Raw genomic sequence first — 22,266 nt, forward strand, 5'->3', positions numbered from 1 at the left:
TTTGTGTCATCTATCACTGCTGTCAAAATATATCCATTTCTTGATACAGTTCAATTATAGAAAGCCAATACAACATTTCTGCTTTATTTTAAACCAATTAAACCGATCATTACATATTGGAATGCACTGTCAGTCTTTAAAAACATCTGCTGTTTGAATTGTTGAAGGGTATAAGCCTGAGGCTGTGTCCAAAATCACCAAATTATTTGTTCATTCATTCATTTCCTGTTTAATAGGCAGTCATTTTGGCCTCCATGAAGCATTCTCTCATGGGTAGCAGTGTCCATAATTTAGTTTACTCCACTTGCTTTGTTTCACTACAGCATAGTGAACACTAAGAAGATACCTTTACAGACTTTTATTTTGTCACATTGTCTATGGTAGACATTAATACACTTATTGATTAATTTTTACTATTTCCATTTCCTGATGAAATTAAAACCTCATTTTAACAAGCCATTCTGCTATTTACAGTTAATATAAGATATGTGTAACAATCACTGCACTGCAGTGTCTGTAGATTGTGGATGCTATATGGATGCATAGTTTACATTAAAAAATTATATATATATATATATATATATATATATATTGTGGAAATCTGTTGATGATGATGATGATGATGATGATGATGGTGATGATGATGATGATGATGATGGTGGTGATGATGATGATGATGGTGAGGATGATGATGATGATGATGATGATGATGATGATGATTCGTGTGAATTGCCACAACGACATTAAGGCAATAAGTAGGCCCTTTGTAGCTTCAGGAAATGTTTTTTGTGCATTTTTGGCCGTTCTGGCTTTCCATAGCCTACTCAAACAAGCACTTCAAACCTGGTAGATAGCAGAACTGCTAGCAGTCTTCAGTGTACCTCATCTGCCACTTTACAGTTGCATAAATTACTGGCTTATGTCATGTCATTTGTTTTGGTTTTTGTTTTTTTAAAATGAAGTTAAAAGTTGATTGCATTATGAATCTCAAAGCACCAGTATGACATATACAAAAGAAGGATAAGGGTTAGTGAAAACCCTTTTTAACAGCAGTGAAAATGCAACGTGTGCTGCAGGATTATTAAAGACATAGGTGTATTCAGGCCAGGAGCCATTTTTTTGTGGGCTAACCTGAAGCTACAGTTTAACATTTAATGCTCACATTATACAGGCAGAAATATTTATAAGGTTGCTGCTGCTGCTGTGACTTAAATATGATGACCATCAGTTTACAAAATCCAACTTTTTTTTATTCATGCAATGCAGGAAAAAAATTTGACCTCATCATAAGAAACATAAAATAATACATAAATATATATTTTTAAATAGGATCTGAGACAACATACCATCATAGCTGGGACCTTTTTCTCCCATCATTTCCATTTTCTCTTTCCTCTGCTGTCCACACACATACCACTCTTACTATGTATTATTCACCACTTGTCAGTGCTCTTGCTTCCAACTGCACATCACAAGTGGCCTCTTCATCCATTCCTCCATTTATCCTTGGTCTATGCTTCCCTTGTGATTTTCTTGTTGTGTTGATAAATATATCCAAGAAGCATCAGGGTCAATTCAGAGTATGATACTTATGTGCACCTGTTTCATTAGGTCTTTACTGATGTTGCACTTGAAATTGGGAATTTACAGACTGCTAGTCTCAGCATTATGGCATTATGGGATTGACATGAGATGTCTACCCACTTTCCATCAATTTATGCATGAGTACATCTGCCTATAGGCTGCCAAGACTTAGAGTTGCATATTTTCTATAGTGGAGTGTGCTTTTTGTCAGACAATGAGATGCATTTTTAGTCAGCTCTGTAATATTGAACCACTGGAAATATGAATTCTTTGTTGGTTACACATCAAAAAACGTGTTTACTTTTTTAGCTTCATACGTACATTACACAGTATTGTGCTTTTTAACTTTTGAAGCGTGCTGCTGGAACATTTTGTAATTTTGTACATTACTAATGAGGAAAGATGAAAAGCCAATCTGGGTGCACTTTATATCACTGCAGACAGGTATTCACACCCCCCCCCCCCTCCACTCTGTGTGTGGAGATGTACATGTAGCTGCTCAACGCACAATTGGCTGACAGTGGTAGACACGGGTGCTGGTTGCTATTTATAGAAGCAGAGGTCTAGACCAGCTCTGCAGCTGAGCACTGTGTGGAGAGAGACAGAGAGAGAGAGAGAGAGAGGCAAAGAGAGGCTGGTGGGTGGCATCAGTCTGTGGGGAGAGTTAGAGGGTGGGGGTGTTATCTGATTGTGCATTAGGCTTGTGTGCATAAAGGTTGCATTTGTGTGGACAACAGGGAAAGTGAAAAAAGAAGGGGGGGTGAAGATGTTGTAGTAGATTGAGAGTGAGAGAGTTGATGTAATGCAGTCTCTGACAGACAGTGCAGTGCAGTGCAGGTCTTTTGCAGCAGGGTCAACAGTTGTATGTTTTCATAAATAAATACACATGAATAATTTGCGTTTCCTGTTAATGTTTTCAGGTGACTGGTGAATATATAAATAAAAGCTACATTGTGCATTTGTTTTGGTGGATGTGTTATCGTACTGTATGATAGATAGAAAGATAGACATAGAAAAAAATGTCCTTTGTTTGGCCTTCAAATATGTATGAGCTGCTCTGAGATTCACAACAATAAATGCGTTTCTCATCCACATCTTCGTCTCTCCCGTACGAGAGGAGTGGCTCTCCTGTATCTCAGCAACTGTGCACCAGTCTTGCTCGAGGACCTTGAGAGGCCTCTGTGCAATACCTGGAGGATGAATGTGTGAAACATGTGCATGTGTGGTTAGATTCTTCTTAGATTTGTATATACAGACATACATATACATATATATTGTGGAGTTCGAGTCATGTGACCTAGCACTCTTTCACTGTCCTCTTTGTCAAACAGTCCTAGTTAGAAGATGGTTAAAAGCCTTAACAATGCACCCCTCCCCATCCCACCTCCTCCATGCTTCACAATGTAGATATGTTTTGATGTTTTGATTGAAGCCAGTATGATCTGCAGCACTACATTTGCAAAGGCTCTTCCATTCTTCTTCTTCTTTGGTCCTCTTCAACCAGGGGAAAGGCAAGGACACGCTAATGCTAGATCACATTAAATCATGGATGAAAATTACACTTTCAAAGCAGACTGTAACATGCATGTGGTGTATGTTAGGGTTCATGGTGCGTGTCTTAATGTTACAGCTCAATGCTTTCCCAATGCATTAGCTGCCTTATTGTGAAAGAATTACTTACACACTGAGCAATAAATTCACTGTGTTATTAAGTAGCCACATACAGTACGGGTATTGTATTTACTTGGAGTTTTTTTTAAATCATAGTGAGACAAACCATTGCTTTCGTGTGATCCCAGTGTTAAAGTGTGCTGCACATTTGAAACAAAAATCACAAACAAGATAATAAAAAGCTTTTTTATTTGTAATTACATTGTTGATTAATTAAAGATTAGTTCTTATAATAAGGTCATTTGTATGCAAGAGACTCAGTGGACTAAATGTAGCGTTGGATCCCTGCTGTGTATGTGTATTGAGTGACATACTGTATGTGCATCTGAAGGTCAGGTAATCTTAATTGGTGGCAGCAGTGTACACACACAGAGAGAGAGAGAGAGAGACTGAGAGAGCATAGAGAGACACAGAAGCTCTTGTTTACAAAATATGAATGGAAAACATGTTCAAAGCATGCACACATTCACGTTCACAAAACACACACACACAGACACATAAACAGAGGCTCAGTTTCTGTCCTCTGTTTGCAGTGTGATTCACTGTGTTGTTTCTCATTATCCACTGTCAAGTCTGATCACTGCTGAGTGATTTCATTCTCTCTGTGTTTTAGAACCATTCCATTCATTCATCCAGCAGACCCTCACATTATCTTTCCAAATTCATGTCTCTGCAGTATTAATGAGAGCACAAAAACCAGTATTACAACAATTTAGGCAGCCAGACAAAGCTGTTTACACTGGTGATGATGAGACGAGGGTGGAGCTGAGCAACAATGTGTTTTCCCCTCCTATTATTTATATTGTTATAGTCATTACATAATTATGTCTGTGATTAATATATTAGTTTAATTTGGCTTGTTTTGTTAAAAAAACTGAACATTATACAGTAATGTATACAGCCATTGCTGTATCATTCTAAGCTTTGACAGGTGAGCTGAATAATGCTCATGTGGTTACCATGGCACCTGTCGGTGTGTGGAACTGTCCGACCCAAATCTAGTTACCACCTGAGTTTAACAAAGCAAATTTATAAGAGCCTACCATTAGATAATTGCTGCAGTGATTACTATTACATTTTCAGAAGGGTCACATTATTGGCCTGCAAAAAAGAAAACAACTTTGGAGATGGTAAAAGTACTAAAAATGGATTAAAAACACATCACCTTTTAATGTTTGGTTAAATCACATGGTATGTTATGATCTGGGGTTGCTTCAGTGGGTTCAGCAGTGTTATGAGGTCAGCTGAACATAGTGAATAAGCAGCCTTTTTTCTATTAAAGGCTTTCTTCTTCTCTGGTGGCCCAACCCTATTCCAACATGACAAAAACAGACCTAATGGGGCTCACAGTGTAAACAGAAGGGCTTCCTGGGTTTCATTTTCACACATGGATTAGCTAGGGATGCAACAATCCAATATTAATTATCAGCCATGATGTCATCTAAATAAGCAGGCTGGGTATCATAAAAACAAGGCTGAGCCATAGGACCAATACACAAAATCCAGGTATTGTTATCTGGATTTTGTAATTAATAGGACAAAAACAAGTGTCATTGATTCTTCAATGAATTCTCTAGAAATCTACAAGTCCAGTCACCTTGCTTCAACCTTCTGAATGTCATTGATTAGGATTAGCCACCACAGAATTAACACATGATGTGGTTCTCAATCATTGATACAAAACATTGGTGAAAAAGTATTGCAAAAATGAATGTATTGACATTATGTTGAGTTAAAGTTCAGGGACCACCCAAGCACAGACAACACAATGCAAAAAAATATAGAAAACAAAAGGCGAGCTGTATTAATATATTCATTTATTTTTAAAGCCAAAAAATGACTGAAAAAACACAACAGCAACTGATAGCATGCTGCAAAAATGACCAAAACTGACAAGGAACTACACAAGCCCTTAACGACACAGGAGACACAGGAACAAACAGACAAAAGGCAGCACAGGACCTAAATACGTGTTAACAAGACACATGTGTAAACAATCAGGGTGAGGCAGCTAACAGCAGTCCAACAGGTAAAAAAAGACCTTCAAAATAAATCAAGTAAACAAACCCAGAACCAGACAAATACATACAGAACCAGATATACAACAGAGAACAGAGCAAAACAACAACAACAACAACAACAAAACCCATGCATCACGACAACATAAGCTTCTAACAATGATGCCACAGTGAATATCTGATGTGATCAAAACTAAAAACAGCGTGTGTGCTTACATTTATAGTTATATTGTTCATTCAGCAGTGGAGATGTTCCGTATTTGTAAGAAGATTACTGTAAGTGAGGCACTGCTGGGAAATTTAACATGACTAATGGCAGACAGCTGCAGTGAAGGCAACACGTTTTTTAGAGTGGGAGTCAGAAAGACAGTGTTTGTTTTGCCTAGTCAGGATTTGGTATATGACTGCTGAGACTATGTGGATCAGGTTACAATATGAATTGTGTTGCTAATTACTAAAGCTTTTCTTGTACTATTTATTGTTCCAGGTGAAACTCATTTCGAACTATAATCTCTAAATGTCTGTTTTTTATTGAAAAGTGATTTGATGCTTTGTTTGTTTATTTGTATTCCTTGCAGACGGTGCGTCATGGTTTCCCTTACCAGCCCACTGCTTTGGCCTTTGACCCCGTGCAGAAGATCCTGGCCGTTGGTTCAAGATCGGGTGGTGTACGAATGTATCCTTTACCCCATGTTCACTCCCCCTTTCTCTGGTCTGGGAGACACAGTAGAGTACTAATATGTACATCTATATAATCTTGTGTGGTTTGTAAATGAAAGTATAGTATCATAAATGCACTCATACATAGAGACCACAGTGGCTTTACTGCTGTACTCTGTCTGTGTGCGGGGGCCCTAACTCTTCTTCCAACCACCTCCCCTCCCTCCTCCTCTAATTCCACCCTCTGTCCACCCTGTCGCTTCACGTTGCTTGGTTGTCATGTCGCAAGCTTAGAGCTGTCCATCCAGCCCATTCCCACCCCCAACACTCCATCCCTTGGGTCACCCAGTCACAGGAATGAGAGGGAGGGAGAAATGTGTGGAGTGCAACCCAGGTAGGAGATTACACCCTCATAAATACCCCTGCTTCCCAGTATCCCTCTTGGGAACCTGTGACCGAGCTGAACAATTACTGATGCTGCGGCGGTGGCGGCGGCGGCTGCTGCTGCACCGCTGCTGCTGCTGCTGCTGCTGGTGCTGCTGCTGGGCTAATAAACTAAATGATTTGTGTGCAGAAAGCAACACAGGAAAGAGACGGTGACAGTGGAGAATTGTTTGAATATTTTAAAATGAGTTTGAATTTGCTGGAGACGACAGCGTGACTGATAATGATTGCAGGATAAGCCGAACGTACACAGCTCCTTCTTTTCTTATTATCCATGCCTTTTTCTCTTTGTCCTGAACTTGACTGCAAAGTGAGGCAGAGATTTCAGCTTGGATGAAAGCCCTTGAGTGACTTAGCATTTGTATTGACATGCTGCACACACCTTCCTCTGCTCCCATGTGGCCTGTCAGCGACTCTAGATTTTTTTCTCTCTCTTTCTCTCAATTGCATGGTTTCACTTCACTTTCTCATTCTGCCTCGCCCTCTCTATCGCCTTTCTGTCTTGAGGACCTTGTTTTCCCCTTTCTTATTTCTACTTTTATTTATTCAATTCACCCTTCCTCTGTCCTTCACAGCCTGTCTGAATCTTTTCTCTCTCTCTCAGGGCTTTCAACATCCTCCTGTCATCTTCTGTAATGGTCTCTCTTTGTTTTCCTTTTCCCGATGCGTTCCTTCCTTCCTTTTGCAGCTTTATTAGAACTGTGTAGCCTTGCAGAAGATTATATTTCTACTCACTGTAGATGGTACAATAGTAAGCCTTTGGCTTTTCCTTCTATTCTGCATCCACACAGCGTTCCAAATGTATTCCACGGACCTGATTTTCATTTTTCTCACCCGGTCTCTCCTGGGTGGAGCAGCATGTAAAAACAAGCAATTTAATGCTAGTGCCCTGTCTGTTTATGTACACCGCCGCTGACCTGACACCTTAACCGCTCCCTCTACTGCAGCAGCACATCATTATTCGGCAGAAATACATATTAAAATATCCATTTTGATCCCCAGAGAGTCAAAAGTTAAACATTCATGGTCGACTATTGATCGCCACTGTGAGACTGCGGTTATGTGGGAGGTAGCTTTTTACAGTGTGCTGCGTAGACATGTTTCCCACTGTGCTTGGATACATGTATAACAGTGGTATGTAGCCTACAGTGTGTCTATGTGCAATCAATATAACTGAAAATTAGCTACAGTAGTAAGTGGACAGTCTGGGCTATCCATCATTATCATTGTTTCATAAAACACACACATAATTTAAATAATCTGCTATATCACAGAGAAAACAAAAGTGAAATCATTATTTCTCCATTAAAAGATGGCAGTAGAGATATCTTTTCATAATTTTCAGAGGTGATTGTCTGCAATCTGGAGTTTTTCAGAATCATGATATTGGGATACAGTACAGTGTCTTTTCAGTGCATTTTGGTGATTATTGGTTAAAAAAAAATTCTTTTTAAAAACAAATGAAAAATATACAATGCTGGGATTGTATAGATGTAAAAATTCACCTTTGACCTCTGACCTCATGCCTCTCTCTTCACACAAATGACCTTATGACCTGAACCTTTAAACTATTTTTAATATTTTTTTCTCAATTTTTTGTGCTTATTCTTTAAAAATTACAGAGCATGAAATATCAGCATGATGCTGGAATTTGCATTAATAGATACGTGTCTTTATGGCATTGTCATCATAGAATAGAATAGAATAGAATAGAATAGAATAGAATAGAATAGAATAGAATAGAATAGAAGCTCTGATATCATATGATGTCATGTGTGCAGTAAATAGTTTGTGACTAATACTGGAGTAATGTAGGAGATGGACGCTCATATGTGCACAATGGTCATATAATTACACCTGACCCTGGTTCTATTGTCAGCTGACACAGTGGTTTTATTTGTCACTCCTGGTTAAGGTTTGTTTTCAGTTGTGGTTGAGTTTAGGCATTTAAAAAAAAAACATTTATTTTGAAACCGTACATAACACTACCGTTATAACTGAATGACATATATTGACGTTATAACAGAACGATTTCTGCTATGCTGTCATATCCTCTTTGTATTTATATACAGTAACGTTCAGTCTTAGATTATTGTATTACAGCCCTCTACATGTAAAAGCATTATACATGTATATCACCTAATTTATTCAGCAGAAACAATATAATCCCAACAGCAAGGTCACCTTTGTGACCTTTGTCTCTCTCTCTTTACCTATAGCCCCTGCCTCGCACAGTCGCACAGTCCTCTGCTGTTCTGTGTTGTGCATTATCCACAACCTGCTACTGTCATTGAAAAACACTAACCCACAGCTGCAATCACCCACAGATACAGGAGCCTACTGACTGTTGCCAGGATGTGTTGCTTTGTTTAGATGGTGTGTCTTCATGTTACACAAATGGCTGAGTCAGTCACAGTAGGACTGGTCCTGCTCTGGTGAATAGTGCATAGCAACGATGTCATCAGGGTTGGCGCAGTGGGTTGGCAACAAGGCTCTCTGCAGTGGGCTCCTAGGACACTCCTCCCTCTCCGGCGCCTGGGGGGGTGAGACTCCCAATGTATGCTAAAAAGATTTGGATTATTCAGAAACAAATAGAATACAGAAGGAGCTTGAAGTGTGCGCACGTGCCTGCGTTCATGCGGTTTCCTGTGTCAACGCTCCGTACGCCTCTGTGCCGAGAGGTGTACCCCTTTGTTGTGCACACGTGTTTGTGTCTTATCTGTGTGTGCTTTGGAAAATGGATGCACTTTCAATAAAGGGTTCTGGTAAGAGAATTGCAGAGAGCCTGATAGACAGTCACTTCTCATAACAGTCAATCAGATCAGAGCAAAACAAAAAAAATGGAAGGAGACTGAATGGAAGAGAATACTGGGAGGGAGGGGGAGGAGGAGAAGGAGGAGGAGGAGGACTGGGTGATATTGAAAGTGTGTTTATAACACATGCGACAGTTAACAATGATCCATGTGTCACTTTAATATCAACACTGTAAAGCATTGCCAGATTCGTTTTGCGGTGTCACTAGGGCTAGCTGACACGTCAGTAATATTGTTTGTGGTCATTCAATCGCACATGCCATATTGAGGTGTTATTACATTCAGCATCAGTTACAATATTAAAAAAAATGTATTAAGACTTTATTATAGTTTTAATAAACTGGCTCTTGTGTGTAACCCATACTGCTAGGTGATACTCTAAGCTGTGTTATATCATTGATCTGTAGTGTCTCTGATGTGATATCAACACCGAGCAAATCAATTGACTTGACTGAAGGTGATATTCCATGTCTTCCTCCATTAGGACTTTTGTTCAGCTAGAATATTGTTGACAGTGCTGAGTAATCAAGACAAGTTGCCGAGTTTTGATATCAGCTTGCTTATTGTTGGGTAGAAATTAAACATCTGCAGCTAACCTAATTAGGCCAATGGCGCATGAGCAGGATGGTCACTTTGAGTATACACACTGCAGTCTTGCGTTGTGTATGTGTTTGTGTGTGTGTGTGGACAGCTTTACGCTGTCAATTAGACAAGCGATACCATCAGATAGTCATCAATTAAGCATTGGCTGCTGTCACATGGTGTCATCGGCTCTGCTGAGTGTGCGAGCTGGCCCTGCAAGCAGTGCAGAAGGTGGCCCTCAGATGCTCCCCTCATCAAGAGTGCTGACTGTATTTGTGCAAACATCATGTTCTATTTACATATTTTCTGTTTCCGCTGTTTACCACTATGTCTGTTACCAAACTCGAGCTCTTAAATCAACACGCAAATTACCACGGATATATGCTCACAATCATCATGACAAGACATGTCTGGTCCTGCCTTTGTTTTTCACTTAGTCACAGAGTGAATGTAATAGGATTTGCAGCCCTCTATTTGTAAACTACAGTAATAGCATTTCTTTTTTTTTTTTTAACTGACACCAGAGGTGAGCAAGCAAAAGTGCAGCTCTGGTAGTGGGGTAAAAAAGAGATGAGGCAGCAGGATTGAGCTATTAATAACCAAACACTTCACTCTGTCCTCACTTTACCCTTGCAGGGTGCATGATAATAGAATCGATAGCTCTACATTGCATTTTATCCATGGATTAACTGAAAATGTGAGAATGACAGATTTAATTTTGCATGAGACCTATGTTTAATACATTTTATCCATATTTATGAAGGGATTAAGACAGGACGGCAGACAGTGTTTATAAAATATTTACTTCAAACAATTAATCAATAAATATTATATATATATAATATATATATTATACAAATTATTGATTGTATTTTTAGAATTTAACTTAACATTATGTATTTGTTATTTTATCAGTTGCATTTAGATTCTTTCTTTTTCTTTTTTCCCTGAGAACAAAACAACACACAGCAGTACACAGACTAGCACAGGAACCAACAGACAAACTAGAAGTTTTGAGTAGAAACATGTAAACATTTTAAATTCAAAGCCACGCCTCCCAATCACATGGACGCGCATTACCCGATGAGCTGCGGTCTGTGACTTCGGCCATCATGGACGTACCTCTCTGGTGCACGCAGAGCAGGAAGAGAGTGACAACCAGCCAATACTCTGCGCAGGCGCGCCTCATAGGATTGGCTGATGTTTTTAGTGTTTTATAGCTTCCACAGATGATTCATATTCTTCGTTTTAAAGCGAAACTGCTGAACTAATCGGTTGCTATCAGATTGTAAAGAGAAGTTACAGTAATTTAACAAAAAGTGCATCTGAATGAAATCTCCTACCCTACCTTTAAAGTTTGGCAGTGCCTAAAGCCACTTTATATGTGGAAGTGATTAAGTGGAAGGGATTAAAGACAAATAAGTAATAACCTGAGCCTGACCTCATAATGCGCTGTGATTGGTCAATCACACCAAACGGTCATTTTAAACACTAAAACTATTTTCCTAGTATTATATAGGTCCCCCTTTGTGCTGCCAAAACAATTTATGTTTCCTAAAGGCATGAACTCCACAGGACCTCTGGCAGTGTCATGTGGCCTTACGGATTATTTTCTTTGATCTCATTGTGTGTTATGATGTTTAAATCAAAGACAGCATTAAGGTATACAGACATTTCCCTCATGGTAGCTCTTCGCTGGGATTTGACAGGCTGGGCTAACCTTAGCATGGACACCCATTTTCATCCATCCATCCATCCATCTTCCACCGCTTATCCAGGGCCGGGTCACGGGGGCAGCAGTCTAAGCAGGGACACCCAGACTTCCCTCTCACAAGACACTTCCTCCAGCTCCTCTGGGGGAATCCCGAGGCGTTCCCAGGCCAGCCGAGAGACATAGTCTCTCCACCGCGTCCTGGGTCTTCCCTGGGGCCTCCTCCCAGTGGGACATGCCCGGAACACCTCCCCAGGGAGGCGTCCAGGAGGCATCCGAACCAGATGCCCGAGCCACCTCAGCTGGCTCCTCTCGATGTGGAGGAGCAGCGGCTCTACTCCGAGCTCCTCTCGGGTGACTGAGCTTCTCACCCTATCTCTAAGGGAGCGCCCAGCCACCCTTCGAAGGAAACTCATTTCGGCCGCCTGTATTCGCGATCTCATTCTTTCGGTCACTACCCAAAGCTCATGACCATAGGTGAGGGTAGGAACGTAGATTGACCGGTAAATCGAGAGCTTCGCCTTCCGGCTCAGCTCCTTCTTCACCACAACAGACCGGTACAGCTTCCGCAGTAATGCGGTCGCTGTACCGGTCTGTTGTGGTGAAGAAGGAGCTTCGCCTTCCGGCTCAGCTCCTTCTTCACCACAACAGACCGGTACAGCTTCCGCATTACTGCGGAAGCTGCACCGATCCGTCTGTCAATCTCCCGCTCCATTTTTCCCTCACTCGTGAACGAGACCCCGAGATACACAAACTCCTCCACTTGGGGCAGGAGCTCTCCTCCCACCCAGAGAGGACAAACTACCTTTTTCCGGTCGAGAACCATGGCCTCAGACTTGGAGGTGCTGATTCTCATCCCAGCCGCTTCACACTCGGCTGCAAACCGTCCCAGTGCACACTGGAGGTCCCGGCTCCAGTGTGCCCATTTTCATTTTCATGCTATTTAAGAGACCCCACTTATCACAGTTTGGTCCCTGTCAGATTAGCTCTGATCCTGATGTTACCCCATACACCATCCTCTAATACATATGGTATGCACCTCATAATCCTCATCCCTCTTTATTCTCCTCTATGTCTTTACTCTTTGGTCCTTAGTCCATTCTGCTTGAGGTGGCGTGAGGTAGTCAAAGAATGAAAGGTCAGCTTCCTATTAATAGTATCACTTGAGGAAATGCCAATGCTATACATTCACAGTCTACCTACTGCTAAATGATACACTGCAAAAGAGAGATAAAATGACAGAATTCTACCAGAAAATCAGTCAGCTGTAAAGTCACTTAAAGCTATTATGGGCTTTAAGACCATTTGAGGGCTGACTTAGAAAATAAATTAATTACAAAGGCTCATAGAATTCTGAAAAAAACTACTACTTCAAAGGTCATACTGTATAGGCTATACATAGTAGCAAATCAAACTACGGTACATGTCTTATATGGACATTTTCTACTAATCAGTTTTTGTAAATCTACATTCATGTGACTTATGCAGGACCTATTCTATTCAGGTATGCTTGTGTAACAAGTTTTTTCAGTATGTGGCTGTTTCAAGCATCTTCCAACAGTTCCCCTGGTTCAAGGGATTTCCATTCTTTCTGTCTCTTCACGTACTCCCAGACTCCATGATGCTAGGATCAATGCTCTGAGGGGGCCATACTATCTACTGCAGGACTCTTTGTTCTTCAACTCATTGAAGATTTTTTCATGACTCTGGTGTGCGTGTAGGGGCTGTGCAGTTATTGTCTCAGGCTGCAGAACAGGGTTTGGCAGTCGTCCTTGTTTTCATTACATTTTATTGTGATGTGAGTGTTTGTGATTATGCACAATTCTGGGGTCATGAGTGGCTCATGGACACATGTATATACACAGACACACAGACACACACAATGGCCAGATGCAAGCAATGGTAACAAGCTTATGAAGAATGGAAATACAGGCATGTGTAGGATCGTACACAACAAACAAACGACAAACTGATCATGTCTGAAAAAAATATTAAATGTTTTCCCGTCTTGAATTATTAATATTTGTAGAATGACTTCAGGCTGATCAGACAGAAAAAATATATGTAAAGCTGAAAAATTAAAGATACAGTGCAAGATTAGTCTTGAAAAGTTATGTTGTAGTTTTCCAAGAACAACAGAAGAGAGCAGGTAGGCTGACCTTTGCCTTTATCTGATAGTTAAAGATTGCTTTCCAACCTTTACCACAAAAAGGTCACTGAAAGCTTCTGTGATTACTGTACTGTGTCATTGGTGACAGTGAACATTAGGAAAATCAGAGGTGCATTTTCAAAACTTCTGCATGAATATGAGGCACTTTCACACAATTCCTGACAGTAGGTTTTATTTGATTAGATTTTCTGTTATTGTATTTTAGTAGGCAATGATGGCAACTTGTCCAGACTCAGATGCAGCAAAAGAGGCCCAAACCATGACACTACCACCACCATGCTTCACAGATGGGATAAGCTTCTTGTACTGGAATGCATGGTTTCCCTTTGTCCAAAAACAAGACTTCTCATTTAAAACCTAATAATTCTTTTATAGGTAGCTTGCCGTGGTGGAGGATGTAAGAAGCTTGGTACTTAAGTAAAAGTACAATTACCCAGAAAAATATATATATACGTGAACGTAGCAGTGCTACATCAACAATCCTTCCTATGTGAAAGTCTTAAGTACTTTCAAATGTACCTAAAGTATTAAAAGTAAAAGTACTCACACAGTGAGTTGTCTCTAGGTGGTGATAAAGTAAGTAGTATTTTGATAAAGAAAGCAGATATAGCTCCTGGTGATGCTTCTGCCTCTACATTGTAGAAATGTTGTGGAGAATGTATATGTAATAGCTGCAAAATGTAAAGAAGTAAAAGTCTAATTATTTTTACATAAAGTATAGATGCATAAAAATGACTTTCTCTTCCATAGGCGGAAGTTTCTGTCCATTACCATCCAGTCCACCACTACAGTCCGTATTGATACAGTGCTGGTCCCCATTCTCTCCACAGTTTGGTTCACGGGGATTTCGAAAGTGAGGTGGACTTCATCCATGTTGGTGATGTGGCTGGGCTGGATGTTTTTGCTGGCAATGTTGTCACTGCATAACGCGGAAGCTGTAATCCGCTGGAAGTTGCTGCGCCAGTACCGTAGCATTCAGCTGATTGCTGCCAGCGTAGGTAGTGTATGCTGGCAGCAATTCACCAATCGGCTGAACCGGTGTGTTATGTAGTATCCATCTGATTGGTTCATCGCTGCTAGTGTACGTAGTGTACGTATGACGTACTGTTCAGCTGATTGGTGAATTGCTGCCAGCGTACGTAGTGTACGCTGGCAGCAATTCACCAATCAGCTGAACCGGTGTGTTATGTAGTATCCATCTGATTGGTTCATCGCTGCTAGTGTACGTAGTGTACGTATGACGTACTGTTCAGCTGATTGGTGAATTGCTGCCAGCGTACGTAGTTTACGTACCACGTCCCCGTGTCTGGTACTCAACCCATACACAAGGCGCACCGTATTATAAGGCGCAGGGCCGACTTTTGAGAAAATTTTAGACTTTTAGGTGCGCCTTATAGTCGTGAAAATACGGTAAGTACAGTAAAGAAGTACAAATATTTAGTTACATTTTACCAAATGTGGTTTGTCCACATTATCTCTTATCAATCTTCAGAAAGCCTGCATTGTTCCTTTATGGAAAACTGTTCTTCTTGCACACCACTGGTGGTTCTGCAAGCAGTAAGGCAAGAATTCATTTTCACCATATAACTACAACAGTCTAACCTGCATAGCTCAGTGCTGCCTCTGTGTGAGTTTCTCAAATATGGACTGTTTTGAAATGGGCTTACAAGTAGCACATGCTGACATGTAGTAAGTACTGGGATGTGTAAATAGTATTTTGCTCCTGTGTAAAATAAGCGAGTTGCTGAGCTGTGTTACTCATCGGCCCTCAGGCTCATGAAGCTGTGTACACTCACATGTAGCAATATACAAACACAAACACACACAAAAAGGTGAAAATCAACTGATGTTTTCTGGAGAGGTATCGCAGTGGGTCTCCAACATCTGTAACATCCTATACCGACTGCACTGTATCCTCCTGAGAGAAGCCTGGAATGGAAACAAAAGAAAAAGAAATGTCAAAAAGAAGAATGAGCATCTCTGCGTACATTTGCATTTATTATCATGTAAGTGTCTATGCATGCATTTAACCGTTCAATATTCTATGGTAAAAGGTGGTGGCTGTGAGCGAGATGAGTGAAAGCTCAAAGAAATCGGGTTTATTATTTGGGAAGGAGCACAGCACAAAGCTCGGTGCCATTTTCACAGTTGCCTTGCCGCATGAGTGCTTTGAGCTGATTAGTGGCAGGTCTGTGGTCAATCATCAGATTCTAATTGGGATCAGACATGTTTTCAAACTGCAGTCGCGTAGGTCAGGTACATGTGCTAAATTTATACAAACAGCAGCAGGTAGTTGCTAAATAACTGCAGAAACATCTGTGGTCTTTTATCATTTTTTTAACAATGTGTAGAAAAAGCAAAACATGTTCGTATCCTTTTATAAATGCATTCCACCTATCAAATAAAAGGCCTTTAACTTAAACCATTCTTTTGTAGAACCACTACTGGAAATCATGGTCCTTCATATGCCTTCTAATTTAAACCTAACCATATATATTGGTTTCATCCATCCAAATTATTTGCCCTGCAGTTTCACTGTCTTGTCTACATGATGCAGCTCTGCCATAAACACGGTTGTTCAGTGCTTGGAGGTAACCCTGGGTTCCTTTGTGACCTCACAGACTTGCATTGATGTGTGTTGGTGGACCACTGCTGGGTAGATAGAACGGTCTTGAATGTCCTCTATTTGTACACAGTCTTTCAGGTCATATTTATGCAGAAATAAAGATTTAGTTTAAAGGGTTAAACTGTTTTAGCACCACTTTTTGTCTACAGTCACACTAAACACCTATTGACTATTTAGTGCTTCGTACATTATATTCTCTGGCAACAGTCATTCAAATGGTCCAGTGCATACCAGTGTGAATATCATATATTGAAGCTAGGTTGTCATTCTGGCTACTTCACATGCTTTTTTCTCTGATTGGTCAAATTTCTACCCAGAATGAGTTTATTCTGGGCCTGGAAATAGCATTTTTTTCCATTTTACATTCAATACAGTGTTGCAAAGGGAAACACTCAACTTACACTATGGTTTTTTAACAGCTACACACACTTGTAGTGAGATGTGGAGTTCATTAAATGAATTGAGGTCAGGCTTACATTTTTAGTCCATCTCTCCCCCTCAAAGACACACATTGTTGCACTTGTTCGTGTACAATTTCCACTGCTATTAGAGCCATCTGACAGGCACTTGTAAAGCATAGTTGTCCTTTAGCACAATGCAGTTGTCCTCCTGACTGCACTTCATGTTCCATGTATTGATTTACAAAAAATTGAGCTGTACAACTAATGACATCAGATTACTCTGTGTTGTACTTGAGTTTCTGTTTGATTGATCTTCTTTAAACCATTTGGAATCACACCCAATAAGTGACCATAAGGATGCCAGTTTTTAAGCTGGCTTGGTTTTATTTACACTGTGTAGAGTATCCTCACTGCTGACTATATTTATGCCCTGCTATTTAGCTGCTGTGCTTTCTAATCATCTTCATTAGCAGGATTTTAAGTTTGATTCCCTCTCTATCACAGTCTGCCACATTGGGGAATTATGCAAAATAAGCCAGCGTCTGACTGGATGTGGTCGTGGTGTTATCATCACAAACTGCAAAGAAATTCTGCAAATGCAATTAGCCGCACTGCCAATGAAATGGTACATGTAACCTTAAAGTCTTTAATTAGATCAGATTACACGTCCTTTTGAATTATATGATTTGACGTGTTGGGACTTGTTTAGTACACGTGATGGTGGAGGTGTGCGGTATGTATGCACACACTGAGCTCGTTCTTGGCACAGCGTCTCCATGTGTAAACACATTACATAATGCAATGCTCCCTTCATCAGAGGCGGAGGAAAGCATACGGAGTGAATGATGGAGAAATGGAAGGCTGTTGTGTTTTGGTGTCTATGTGACAGATAAGACACACACAGAGATGCTCTACATCCTTATCTCAGCACCCAGTGGTGTCACATGGTGTACATGTGTGCACTGCAGTGCAGCTGAAGATAAGACTGTTGATGATATATATATATATATATATATATATATATATATATATATAAAGATAGATCTTCTTCAAAAACTTTTCTTCCTTGAAGCCAAGGATTGCCATGGCAGCCAGCCATAAGACTGTAAACACAACTACTTGGCTAAGAATAATTTATTTGCTCTTATTTATGTATGAAACCCCTGTCAGTCTGGCCATAAATACATACATATAAATAAATATGTATTTATATATTCATATATGCATCATAATGGCACATTTATCTAGGAGGTAGGTACATTGTTGATTAGCCATACCAACGAGTCCAACATGGCCGACCGACTGTCTTACTTTTCAGCTTGGTAATCACTGTTGGTTAGCTAATGCTACTCTCGCACTTACATAATAAGATGGACAACTATTTTGATCGAATTAACCCTGCTCAATACAATTGGGAATAAACAGAGCTATGAAATGTATGTGGCCCGTAACATTATAAAAGTGACGCTAAACAATTAATTTATTTATTCTATGGTTAATTTAATTTTTAAATGTTATTAATTAATTAAGAAATCTTTATTAGTCCCACAATGGGGAAATTGCTTAAGGCAGCCCAGCAAAGAGCGCCATACACCAGTGAGTACACTGGAGGATATGTGGGTAAAGTGCCTTGCCTAAGGACACACTAGGGAGGAGTTGGGATTGAACCACCAACCTTCTGGTTATTGGACAACCATGCTATACCACTGAGGCACTGCTGCCCAAAGGTCAATGGCCCGTACGGGTATTATTGTCATTGAAACAGCTTTCCATTATGATCCATGTTATGAAAAAGGTGCCTGTGTTAAAAGTGGGCTGCACTCCTCAGATATTTGGAGGAGACATTAAATAGGTTAGGCCTCTCACATTTTGCAGACCTTAGAGGGACTAGACCCTGAATTAGGACACAGGTGTTTTCTGTCACACTCTGTTTTCTGTATACACTCATATACTGGTTTCACATACAATGCTTGTGTAATTGCTGCAGTCGCAACACATGTGCTCTAGGGGAGGGGGTAAATATCCCGTTATAGGGGAGGTCATAATTATTGTTTTGAAAAAAAAATTAAGAAAAAATAAACATTTGCCAGAACAAGAGTGCCTCTAACTGTGACTTTAATATGCTCTAGAGATGTGAAATCACTCTGTGGCATGGCCCTCATTTAAATCAAACTGCAGCTAGGGCGTTCCTCCTCTCCACATGTAGGTAAGGTGCAGGGAGGTGGCCTCTTACAGCTCTCGTTGCACATTGTATCCCTTTAGTAGGGTCCAGCTGGTCTATGCAGCAGCACGTTAGCTAGCTGCTAGCACAGTGCTGCACAATGCAGCATGTCAGAGGAGATTTGTCTACTAGAAATTTTCTGTCCACATTCTGCAACTTTTTTTGTTTTTGTTAGCATGAGAGTGGTATAAGGCCAATTACATCAAGTGGGGATGTGGTGTTGCCATGGATACATTTACACAAATGTCTGGCCTGGACAGACCAGATGTTGTTGACCATCTGTCTCACATATCAGATAAAAGGAAACCCTAGAAATTATCTATGATTTGTCCAAATTGTAAATGATTGATTCATTGATAATAAATGCTTAGATTAAAAGCTTTTAGCTTTTAATGCTAAATAGTCTACAAGCCCAGGAGCATTTAGACAGAACAGCTGACAGTCCTTTGGTTTATATTTTAAGCACATGATCCCCAAACATATGCTTCTGTTTCCCGCAGATGCTCTAATGATGATAACACGACTGATGTGTTCAGCCAAGAAAAGGCACAGTGACCGCCATCAGTGTCACCAGGTGAGACAGTGCAGCGCAGCACATTATATCTCATTAATTCATTCTGTCTATCACCAAAACAACAGACCCTTGCCAAAGGGCTTCACCGATGCCAGCTGCTTCCCTTGTTAATTTGATTTCTCACCTCATCGCCTGGGCCTGGAGCAGCCAGCCCCTGAGCTGTCCAGGCGTTTTCTTTTTGTCTAGACATCTGCTTGTAAAGACAAAAGGACTTTTGTTCCTGTTTTTTCTACTTTTCCTACCCCGTCACATGTCTGCGTTTGTTTACAGGATCTGGACAAATTGACTGCAGGTGGTAGAGGAGGATACATTTTTTGTCCTAATCACCTCGGTGTGTGTGGGGTGAGGCCGAGTGATCTCAAACGAGTAGATGGAGATGGAAAATAATGCATTAGTGAGGGGAGTGATGGGCATTGTCAGAGAAGAAAAAGCTTGATACTGCAATAAAGAAGCTCTTTTACTTAAAACACTGTAGTTTCTAGTTGGTGAAAGATTTACTTTTCTAGGAGACAAACTAATAGTTGTGTTAAGGATTGTGCATTTGTCTGCATAAATATGAACCAAAACATCAGCACAACAACATCTTCAACTTTTCTTTTATACGTAGGAACCACTTAGGTCCACTGGTGTCAATGTCTCGCTTCATGACTCATTGTCTCTTGAGATTCACAGATGTCCTGACATGTTCTTCAGAATTCACTGGTATCATCCGGGCCCAGGTGCAGCACACAACACCCAAACCATTATACTACCTCCACCATGCTACACATATGGGTGGGGTTGTTATACTGGAACAGAATTCCCTAAATAATTATACGTTAGTTTCATCCAAGAACATCCTAGAAGTTCACAGACTTTTGCCACTTGTTTTTCTTTTTATCAAATGGAAAGTAGAAGTGTTGCATTGTGTGACAAAAGTTTCAGCAAGAATCAAAGGAAATGTGCACCAGACAGTAGTGAGAGAAGCTATGCTGTAGGGTTTAGAGACTGTAGCAGTGAGGAAAAGACAAGAGGCAGAGGTGGAGGTAGCAGATATGAAGACTTTGAGGTTCTCTTTAGGAGTGACGAGGATGGACAGGATTAGGAATGAGCACATCAGAGGGACAGTTCAGGTTGGATGTTTTGTGGACAAAGTCAGAGAGGACAGGTGCAGATGTTTTTCCGAATACATTTCTGATAGGACCAAAATAAAGCCAGACAAAATTCAAAAGAAGTGCAAAAAAAATCCCCAATGCTAAATACCAGACCATCAAACCAATCAAAGTACAACAAAAGAAGAAAGAAGAACAAAGACAGGAACAACACAGTAAGAACTGGCACAGACAAAGGGGAGCAAAAGACTTAAATATGAGGGAAAACAAGACACAGGTGGGAAGTGCAAGCAATCATAATGTGGAAAGCACAGGAGGAAGTAAAAAATCACACTCAGCATGGTCAAAAGGAAAAGTACAAAATAACTAACTAAAAATCACACTTCGCGTGGCATAACTAGATTAAGGAAAACAGGCACAGGGCGTAAAAAGGCAGGAACAAAAAACAAAGCATGAACAAGGCTACTACCTGGAGCACCCCGAGGTCAGGCAAAAGAACATGGCATGGTAGTGAGGAACAAGGCAAGGCGAGGAACAAGGCAAGGCAAGGCAAGGCAAGGCAAGGCATGGATGAGACATAGACAGAAACAAACCCTACACCGGACGAGTCGAACTAGCAATGACAGGGGAAGACACGGACTATATACAAAGGGACCAGGGAAGACAAGAGACACAGGTGGCACACATTAGGGCAGGGTAGGTGATCACACAGGGAGGGAAAACACAGGAAGTAAAACAGAAGACAATGCACAAGGAGGACAAGGCTATCAAAATAATACAGGAAGCACAAGACAACATCACAAAAACAGAAACCCAGGGGACAGAACAACAACCTAACAAAGATAACAGGACACAGGATAAACAGAAAACCAAAACAAGGAAACAAAACCAGAACTAAACACATAGGGAGTGATTTCAAACACAGCCAGAGGAAAGGAAACCAACAAAATCGTTAAGAGTTAAGTGAAAACAGATGGACAGCTAAAAAGTAGTAGAAGAAAGAAAAAAGAATTAGGATGATTGACCAGGCTACAAATACCCAAATTTCCCCATGGGACCTTCCCAAAGGGATTAATAAAGTATATTCTATTCTATTCTATTCTATTCTATTACAGCAGCATGTAATATTTAATGCATACATTAAAACAAAATGGCGTCTTTAGTTTGTGTTATGTCTCTTATCATTTTTTGAGCCATTCTTATTACAGAGCAGTGACTTTATCTTGGTGTAACATAGGACTTCTGGAAAGGCACAGCGATTCTGAGTGGGATACCACCCACTATATAGTTTTGCCGGACCGCTGGCACTCACCCACACGTCCTCACCTGCGTTGTTAGATCAGTAGGCGGAGGATGTGGGAGATATGAATAAATTATACTACACTCTTTTGAAACTGGTAAACACAAGTTTTTGGTGGGTGCACCAAACTGACTCTTCAGTCATTTGACACACATAAAAAAAGATGCTTTTCTTTTATATCTTACAGGTATACGGATGGCTGCTTAACTGCTTCCTACTTTCTGTCTGCCAGCTGCTGGTTTTTGGATTAGGCCTGCATGTATGTACTGTGAAGTGTTGTTGTATCTCTCCACTCATGCCTCACAGGGAAAATATTGATCAGCATTTGCTTCTGTTTTTCTTTTCTTCCTCAATCTTGCACTCAGACCGATAGGTGGCTCTTTTATCTGCTCTTCTGGCC

The 22,266-nt window shown here is 40.5% G+C and overlaps 1 protein-coding gene across 2 annotated transcripts in view; it reads left to right on the forward strand.

Annotated features, from left to right (window-relative positions):
• stxbp5l (syntaxin binding protein 5L) overlaps positions 1-22,266 on the forward strand; it is a 160,573-nt gene that overhangs the window by 13,648 nt on the left and 124,659 nt on the right. For both annotated transcript variants that reach the window (XM_028394267.1, XM_028394268.1), the window contains exon 2: positions 5,852-5,949. In XM_028394267.1, the coding sequence (XP_028250068.1) occupies positions 5,852-5,949 (98 nt within the window). The remainder of the gene's footprint in view (positions 1-5,851; positions 5,950-22,266) is intronic.

The sequence above is a fragment of the Parambassis ranga genome, chromosome 21 (genome assembly GCF_900634625.1).
Source record: "Parambassis ranga chromosome 21, fParRan2.1, whole genome shotgun sequence".
Classification (NCBI taxonomy): Eukaryota; Metazoa; Chordata; class Actinopteri; family Ambassidae; genus Parambassis; species Parambassis ranga.